The sequence below is a fragment of the Glossina fuscipes genome, unplaced genomic scaffold, assembly GCF_014805625.2.
Source record: "Glossina fuscipes isolate IAEA_lab_2018 unplaced genomic scaffold, Yale_Gfus_2 61469, whole genome shotgun sequence".
Lineage (NCBI taxonomy): Eukaryota > Metazoa > Arthropoda > Insecta > Diptera > Glossinidae > Glossina > Glossina fuscipes.
This window is the reverse complement of record NW_024003683.1, coordinates 14,260-23,607: the sequence shown is the minus strand read 5'-3', so window position 1 is coordinate 23,607 and position 9,348 is coordinate 14,260. Positions and strand designations below refer to the sequence as shown.

The following is a 9,348-nucleotide window of genomic DNA, read 5'->3' as shown; positions in this document are numbered from 1 at the left end:
ACAAAATCTATAAATACATCAAATCCCTTAAAGCATTCACCTGCTTTGATCAGCAGGAAACTGATAAGTCTCGCGTTAAAATTTTGGATATAATTTCAGAACTTTTACATTAACAATTGCAATATCAGTCTTAACAAAAGTTGCTAATTATTAATAGGCATTTCTTAGACAAGCAGTTAGATTTGCTTAAACAAGTAAAAATTATATTCGGTTCCGGCCGAATTTTTTATACAAATCATCGTTATCCTAGAAATGATTGGAACAAGGGAAAAGTAAACTTGCATACTCCTTAATTTTGGGGAAACGTGTATCTGTTGTAATTAATGAGGAACAAGCAAAAGACACGGAAAGCGACGACGTTGTCAATTTTAACTGTATAGACATGTGAATGTTGTAGGCGTGTTCTTTGATCTGTTTAGGCATTTTTCAGGCTCTTTTGCAAAATTGTAAGTGCGACATCTCATTCTTTATGAACGGGAGAACCTGTGTCGCAGAAACGATACAGTTGGGTAAGTGGGCATGCTTAGGTGCATTTCAAATTTGTACTCTTGACTAGTATGAGGTTTTTGAAGCTTGGATTTGCGGGTTATAAAGATATTAAAAAACCTCAATTTTGATCTAATATTTTTCCCATTTTTGTACAAGCACTACAGCATTGCCAATAGAATAATTTTTTCAAATCTTTGCAGAGTTATTTACTGTTATTTATTTTATGAGGAATAAGAGAAGAGCAGTTTTTTATTCCTCCTGAAAAACAGAAGTGTTCTCAGGTTACGCATTACCACAGGCGTTTCCTTTGACCGGTTTTGTCCATTCTCCAATCTTTTTGCAAATTGATGTCAAAAGCGTCAATTTTTGCGGACAGAAACATGTTTACAACAGACTATACGCAGACAGACATACTTAAATGGATTTGGAATTTGATGCTGATCATGAATATATATATTTTGTGGCGTCCCTGAAGCTTCCTTGCGGGCGTTGCAAACGTGTTGACAAAATAAATACATCCCTCATCCTTCGGTGATGGGTATAAAAATTGCATCAAGTTCCATGATTACACAGCCAATTTAGGTTTGTGACACTCGGCCCTTTTTTTACGCCTGGCTTTTATTAGATGATTACAATACACTCTCAGAAAGATAGCTAAGAATACAATTACAACACCAAGTATGCCCAAAGTTGTTACTGTGTGATGATAAATAAAGCAAGACAGCAATATGGCAGCCGCCTAAAAAAGTAGATATAAAAACGTATAATAGATTTAATCTTTAGAAGAAAAAATAATGCGTGAAATGAAATTAACCTGCTTTTTTCTACTCTGATATCGTACAAAAATTAAAAATTTGGGAGATGGGATTGCCGTTTCAAAATTAAGCAATATTTTCACATTCTGTCATTTTTTTAATGAAAAGACGAATGAGAAAATATTCGCTTTAAGCTGAATTTTAATTAAATTGAGTGAGAATTTTAATCTCGTTAAGAATATGACTATTTTATGGAATTTCGGGTTGTAACCAACGAGTAGAAAATCTAGTCTATTCCGATACTTCTGCCACTTCGGTGGAGGGTATAAAATGTAAACAATTATTTAAACAATATTTGCAGTAATGCCAATTAACTTACCTGTCGTAGGGTCATAATTATGGTAAAGACAACTGGCCCAAACACCGAGATCGTATAGAATATAAACAATTGGCCAACTGCTGAACTAATTGACAGTATAATTATATCAAAAATGAATTTCGGATGCTAAAGAAAAGATATTATTACAAAGACTTGCGAAGAATTTTAATATTCACCTCTGATGCAAATGCCAAAGAGTCCATAAAACCCCCTTGAACGCTTAAAGATGCAGCGGTAAATATTGTAGAAAAAATATTAACGCCGCACATCATTTGCAGAGATGTCATGCCGTAACATTTAAACAGGTCACTCTGCCAATTGGCTGTAAAACTATCGAAGACGAGGTACATAGCTAAAAGAAATACACCAGTTAAAGTCGTTACTCCGCTAGCTTTGGTGCCATCAGCTGACCCAGTCATAAAAAAGATCATGCCTAATGATATTAGGATGGCAGTGAAATATTCATAGAACTCATACTTAGTTTTCGACAAAATTTTACCCATTAGCATGACAGGTATGATTTTACATGATTTAGCTAAAACTTGGGTGGGAAAATTAACAAATTTCAAAGCCTCATATTGAAACCAAGCGCTCATGATATTTGAAAACGAAGCGAAAGAATATTTGTATAAAGGAGCTTTGTGTCGTTTGGCAGTCGATCCACATTGCAACCAACCGAGAGCTACCAAAAAAGCTAATATGCGATTACAAAATACCAAAAATTGTGAATCCTTAAAATGTGTTTTTTCACCAGAAGAAAAACTGTAATATTTTTGAGTCATGATCTTCTCTTGCAAAACACCCCATGTCAAATATGACACCATCAAACCGCCGAAACACCATACTAATAAAAATACCTCGTTCGGGTTAGAACGTTTAGGTTTACTTGCCAACAAAGGAAAAGACGATGGCAGAGTCGTTAGTTTCGCCGACGCTGGTGCAGTTTGATTGTTGGATTTAACTTGCAAAGTATCGTTAGGTTCCAAATCGTTTCCTTTGATGCACATACGAACCGCGACGTGGAAAAGGGATTTATCTGTAAATATTATCCATCGCGCTATTTAACTTCTGTAAATATGTTATAAGTACCACAAGAGGCTTACCGCAAACTTCTAAATAATTTGTGCGCTGCACATATTTATAAACTAAGTAACCAGGTACAAATATGCAACTATAACCGAAACAGTTGACCAGCAATTTCAGAAACCAAGAGTACTCTTTGGCTTGGGATTCTACTAATTGCGATAACGTCTGATGTGTATGAAAGGCACCCAAAGCGCCCTTTAATATGTCAGACAAAAAATGAATAATTAATAGGGCAGTAATAAAAAATCCACTAGAAATGATAAAAATTCGTATCACCTTCCTGTTAAAATATGGATTATGCAAATTGCTTACCAAATTATAATTATAATTATAACATTTGGTAGAAGATTCGCCATAACCAAGTGGATTTCACTTTGTGGATCGATCGCGATCGATTGTTGCATGTACTTCAAATTAAAGTTAATTATTCCAGAGAATTGTTTGCTTTATATATCACTTATTTACATATTTCGTTGTCTTTTTTATTGCTGTAGTAATCTCGCTAATTTCCCGGATTTAAAATATAATTTATACATCTTCAGATTAAAACCGGACACTTGGAAGCTTTTTATTCATTTTTGACTAGCAAGTCCTTTTTTACGTTACTTAACTTAGCTATTTAATGTATTAATTTAGATTTATGAATTGTTCGTTCTTTTACGCTCTCTTTTCAGCATTATGTTACTATTTTCTTTAAACAGCTGTTATAGATATGTCGTCACGATGCACAGATGCTGTGTGCTAAATTAATTAAATTAAAATGAGTACTCACTATAGCTACGACCAACCAAGTCGCGTTTCTTATCTACTTGGTTACTCGGACAGATTCGATAAAGTTAACCTAAGAACGAGAGAGAAAGTAATGCACTAAACAGTTCGATATATAACTTATGTCTGCTTGAATTTGGTATGACATTCGAAAAGATTAATCACTTTTTTTTATAAAAGCTAGTGTTTGTTACTTTTTGCAAGTTAACAAAAATTATTATTATAATATTTGTAAGCAGCAATCAGCAATATTTAATATCAGGATATTATTTTAAAATCCAGTGAAGTTTGAAATGTCGATGGTTTCGTTTCACTTGCTAAACATGAGTGTTTTGCTCTTTGGTCCAAGTATAAGCAGCGATTGTCTATCCGCATACATGCATTAGTGAAATGTAAGCAAATATAATGTCTCATATCTTGATGCACGATGCAAATGCATGCATTATATCCACCTTTGTTAAGTGCGTGACGGTAGCCACATAAGCTTCATTATTTTCACATCTCTTGTCTGTAGACTGTTGATTTGCTAAAATAAACAATTATATACCCTGTTCGGCAAAGTATGTAGAAAAGTGTAGTAAGAAAGGATGCATATCTATACATAATTAAATATTTGTGCGATAACAGTGCATTTAGTTCAGTTTTTTAAGTTGTGTGAAAGTAAAAGAAAGTCCCTATGAAAGTAAAAAGAAGTCTCTCTGTCAGTCAATTTGTCTGTCTGTCAGTCAGTCGGTCTGTCTGCAAGTCAGTCAGTCTGCCAGTCAGTCTATCTATCGGTCGGTCGGTCAGTCAGTCAGTCTGTCAGTCAGTAAAATCTTTGGGAACTTAGTTATATCGTCAAAAATAAATATTAAGTGCCACTTTTGCATTAACTGTTAATGTTTTTATTTGATATTCAACTGCTGCAATAATGAGCGCCAATATACTGGACAGTTTTGGTTTCCAAATTTGGCCGATAAATTTGTTTTATGGGTTCAAGAAATTACTCTATGCCAAGTACGTAGCAAAACGGACGGATAGGCAGAGCCAGTGAAACGTAAATTTTCGTTCTCCATTATTGAATTCACGGTAATTTGTTTATATTGAAAGAAATACGATTCGAAAACATTACTGTTGGATGTTGATGGAATTATTTGCTTGTAAGTTTGGTGGAAACATGTTACTATAAGCTTGCCTGCCTCTCTATTTTCAATCCTTGTTCTCTGTTGTTTTTAGCTCCACGCCAACAACGAATGTGATTAAGTTTAGCTTGGAATGAATTAGATACAAATGTCTAGCAATCGGACACGATCGGTATCGGTCCGATTCTTGCATTATTACAATTTGGAACATAGAGCATGGTTTACCTAAAGAGAGTGGTGAGATTAACTTTTCCTTTAACAACCGTTTTGTTGAAACTATGCTAGTGTACTAAAACTTTAGGTCCAAACTTTTTTGATGTTTCTGAGTCGCCCATTCCTTACGCTGGGATAAAAACCATCGCGTATTGATTGCGAACATGAATCAGAAACAAATTAAACTTTTTGATTTAAGACGTAAATCATTTGGTATTCCTCCTAGTACCTCCCTATCAATTATTTGTTGCACGCTTTTAGAAAACATTGCCACTTGCCAGTCAATATAAACTGAGACTGTATACGGTTTAGCGGTGGCACTAAATGGTTACTTGTGTAGCTTTTTCGAGTCAATAATAATGTTATGGGATTTGCGTGCAATAGATAGATAGATAGACCGCTTAAACAAATCCAATCGGCGAAAAGCCATTTACAGTTGAGTTGGTATCACGCAAGATCTAGCTTATTGACGTAATTGCAGTGAGAATCGCCTTATATTACATTATATGATATACGTTGTGTGGATATGGAGGATAGTCGTGAAATTTATAGCGTTAAAAAACAATTGCTACCATTTCACATCAAATATCATGGGTTATACATTGACTGCACTTTCATGGCATAACACAGACTTTGAGCGCGCCCTCCTACTGTCAGACACTGGCAACGACTGACTTCCGTTTGCCTATAAGCATACTAACTGCATCCACTAACCATAAAAAATTACTATTGCTTTTGCAACGATCTCTTCCCAATGTTTCTTAGAATACGCCAGCGAATGGTAGTGGAGAGTTTGCCGCAGTACGCACTACTATTAATTCACATGTAATTGACAGCAATCTATTAACGGAGGATTTAGTAAAGGTCACTCGTGAACGAGCGCTGAGCGATTATGGTTTGAAAACAGACGACAAGCGTTGAAGTGCAGTTTAGCTAATTTATATCGCATGGAGGAAAAACTTACGAGATTGAAGATCATTTTGGGTATTGGCATTACCCATACATCCGAAGCGTATGTGAACCCTTCTCGTATTGAATCGCATGTCCTCTAATGGCTAGATTTCTTAAATAATTCGAATAGTTTAATATGTTATAGGTATATATCGAATAGCAAGTTTTTAAAGTTCACTCACAGTAAGCAAAATCCTTAGAAGTGAACAACGCGACAAAGCCTTAAAATTGTGCGTTTGGGCATTTCAGAAAGATTTGGAGCGCTTCATTAGCAATTTATGGGAAATTAAAGTAAAATCGACCATTGTATTGTAATAGGCACAGATACTGTAGTATAAAAAAATTATATAAAAAAAAGAGAAAAGCAGTTTTTTGTCAAAAAAAAAAAAAATTTGAGTTTTCCTGGGGAATAGAAAAAGGAAGATTTGGACAAAATAGCCGGAAAATTCCAATATTGATGGAGACCTATTAATTTTATGATTTGTAAATCTGGAAAAAAAAGAAAAAACCAAGAGATATATAAAACAAAAAAAAAAACTTAAAATCTTTAAAATTAAATCAGCTTGGGATTCTGGAGCCTTTCAGCAAAATTCGAGACATTCTTAAAGGACAAAAAAATAACTAATGAAAAAAATTTATCATTATTAGCAAATTATCATTAAGGAAAACTTAATTCTTCAAATGGGTTTTCATATAAAAAACTAAATGCAACAAAACGAGTTATTACTTCAAAAAAAATCTTACATAATTTTCAGGATACGTTACGGGTTCTGCTGTCATTGTTCGGATATCCTTAGCTTTGTTTGGATCGGCCTTTCATCGTGTCTGATTGAAATTAGTATACGACAATTGTGTTTTCTTATATTTTTTATTATTAATCAAAGAAAAAAAAATTAAAATGTATAATCTGTAAATATCATATAGCTGCGGTGATTCAATGTGGGTGTTTGATTTGGTAAGTTTTCTTTTGGTTTGTTAAATTGAATTACTCTAAATTTTCCGTTAATTGTGAATAACTTTTTTTGTTTTAAAATTTGAGTATCCTTTGTTAAGAGTTGTTAATTAAAAAAAAAAAAAATAATATTTAAATCCTATAAATTGGAAATTACTTTCCTTTTTTAAAATTTTAAATTAATATAATTATTTCTAGCTTAAATAATTCGTTTTGTTATTTTTTATTTTTGGAAAATTAGAATAAAGAATGTTTTATTATTAAAAATACTAAATAACAGGTGAGACTTCCTAGAGATGACTGAAGGGTAAGGGATAAACAGTATTGATAGGGCATAATAATGAATTTTTCCGAAAAATTTTCAAATTAAATGTAAGCATGTTTTTTTTTATATAATGGACCATTTGCAGGGTGAAAAAAATAAATTATCATGAAACTATTTACAGCCAGGCCGGAAAACATGCGATAGGATCATGATATATACATAAAATTTACAGCTTTGCAAAGTATTAATATTAAGTACGTTACAGTATAATGGTCAGAAACATATATAAGCGGATTGTGTATATTTTGCAAGAATACAGCCGAGCTGAGATGATTTATGTTTTCCATTTGAAAATTTTAGGAGCTCACTATTACCTTATCAAGTTTCAATGCTGATTGCAGCGTTGCTATATGGCATAAGCAACTGCCCTCAAAATTATAGCAATAAAAAATCGAATATTCCTGGCAAATTCTGAGATAAGGTCAAGCTTAATAGGAGAATGTCCGTTGCCGAACCAGTAATATACCCAATAGCAGAGCAGGCGTTCCTTTTGTTACAAATGCCAAGACTGTAAATATGAAGTTGCAATTAAATGGGCAGAAATGTTTGTGAATGCACTTAGGATCAGAAAATATAAAGTAGAACTGTTTCCATAACACACCATGGCGTGCCTAAGATGTTTTGCTGGCATCCATCTTAGCTTTTTAAGCAAATTACGTTTATTTGCTTTTATTAGTTTTGGTCATTTTCACTTTGTTTTTGTTTTATAATTTTTAGTTTGCAATTATTATTATTAAACTTACTGTTTATTGTTGTATTTAAATTTTTTTAACGTTCATGAAAATGGAAAAATTCGTCGTTTACGTCGTCAATGTCCTGGTGGGGATTGCTGTGCTGCTGTGTTCATGGCCGCGCATGAAGACCGGCATTTTTGCGGAAAATGCAACTTTCGTGTTCACGCAACCAGAAGATGAATAAATAAATTGTTATTGGAAATAACGAATCTTTCAATAAAGTAAAACGAAAAAATTCGATTTCTTTTGTCCAACTTTCTTTTAGCTTCTCACCCTTGAAGGATAACGGCATGATTTTGCTAGCCTCTTCGTAAGATCCAAAAATGTAGATAAGACGTTTAATAAGACACTTGTAATGCTTCACACATCATACCCGATTAACTCTGCTTTGTGTGTTCTGTACCTGTAGCAATATATATTTATTTATTTATCTTTGGATCGCTTTGTTAATCAGCGCTTTCGCTATACTTTCATTATGATTGATTAGGAGTATGAAGTGGTCTCTGATATGAATTATTTACTGTATTGTTGAAACTTGTTTTGAATGTACATATATATTTAGGAGTAAAGTGTTTTGGCGTTGGAATTGAAAAAAGAAATCTGAAAGCGGAGTTAGACAACGAACTATATTTTTATGGTCCATAATAAAGAGTGGGCGCAGCTGATTTTTTCTATTTTCAAAATAAAACTTTTTGTCCCATAGAAGTGTCGACGCGTCCTGTGAAAAGCTTAAGTCCCTCCCGAATTGTTTTCCAAATTCGTAAGCGATATATTCATTTCCCCTAACGGGAAGTGAATACTGCACCGTTGGGCATGTTTATTTATTTATTTATTTTAATTCTACTTATACACGAAACTCAACTTAACAAATAACAGTCGAGTTCAATTCGCTCTTAATGCAAAACTTATATTAATTAATAATAAAACTAAGTATAAGTACAATAAAACAAATAAGATGGAAAAAAAAGAAAAAAAGCATGTATACAACCAGCATAGAGCCACACTTACAACCGGTACAGGACCAAATTGCAAATGAACCCCTAAGCCATCGCAAACATGCATAAGCCTGGCAACCGATAATACTTAACAACAATTCATTTTCCAATCGTAACGACTTTTAAGGATAAAAGCTAGTTTAAGTAAGACATAGGTAAATCGCGCGTATTAAGCAATGTTGCTTTAATGGACTTTAAAGAGTCCGATAACGAGAATAAGTGGTAGACGTCATTTAGGTTCTTGCAAACTACTCTAAGCGGATTAAATAGCTCATAATTATATTTACACTGACTAAGCTTAACCAAGATAAAGTGCCTGGAGAAGCGGTTACGGACATTAGGCGAATCAATAGCACCATTTTTTACTTTGATTACCAAGGAAAAGCCAAGAACAAACCTACATTTCTCAAGAGACGGTAAGGACAGCAGAAGCAACCTATCTTCATAGGAAGGGAGAGAGACAATCGGATCCCAACCCAAATTTCTAAGGGCAAGCAGCAAGAATTGCTTTTGAACAGATTCAATTGAATCTACATAGCACCTATATGAAGGGGACCACACAACAGAGGCATACTCGAGT

At 33.7% G+C, this 9,348-nt stretch overlaps 1 protein-coding gene and 1 pseudogene across 4 annotated transcripts; one reads left to right on the top strand and one right to left on the bottom strand.

Annotated features, from left to right (window-relative positions):
* Nucleotides 1-966: 966 nt before the first annotated feature.
* LOC119643626 (adenosine 3'-phospho 5'-phosphosulfate transporter 1) lies at nt 967-3,318 on the bottom strand. Of its 4 annotated transcripts, none has more exons than XM_038043003.1 (6): nt 3,022-3,318; nt 2,727-2,959; nt 2,123-2,659; nt 1,800-2,056; nt 1,624-1,749; nt 967-1,228 (listed from the first exon to the last, which is right to left on the bottom strand). In XM_038043003.1, exons 1-6 carry the CDS (start codon nt 3,111-3,113, stop codon nt 1,055-1,057), a joined length of 1,419 nt encoding a protein of 472 aa, XP_037898931.1. In that variant the 5' UTR covers nt 3,114-3,318; the 3' UTR covers nt 967-1,054. The 4 variants fall into 4 exon arrangements, with proteins under 4 accessions (XP_037898931.1, XP_037898930.1, XP_037898929.1 ...); XM_038043002.1 differs by having other exon boundaries at nt 1,800-2,659; nt 3,022-3,116; nt 3,175-3,318; XM_038043001.1 differs by having other exon boundaries at nt 1,800-2,659.
* Nucleotides 3,319-3,546: 228 nt separating this feature from the next.
* LOC119643627 lies at nt 3,547-6,507 on the top strand (annotated as a pseudogene).
* Nucleotides 6,508-9,348: the final 2,841 nt, after the last annotated feature.

Bases quoted from the DNA above. Each gene is read 5' to 3' on its own strand.
- LOC119643626 (XM_038043001.1), bottom strand. From the start codon at position 3,113: ATGCAACAATCGATCGCGATCGATCCACAAAGTGAAATCCACTTGGTT. The intron at 2,960-3,021 runs GTAAGCAATTTG...TATCATTTCTAG, and splicing joins ATAATTATAATTATAATTTG to TGGATTTTTTATTACTGCCC. The intron at 2,660-2,726 runs GTAAGCCTCTTG...TAATATTTACAG, and splicing joins AAATTATTTAGAAGTTTGCG to ATAAATCCCTTTTCCACGTC.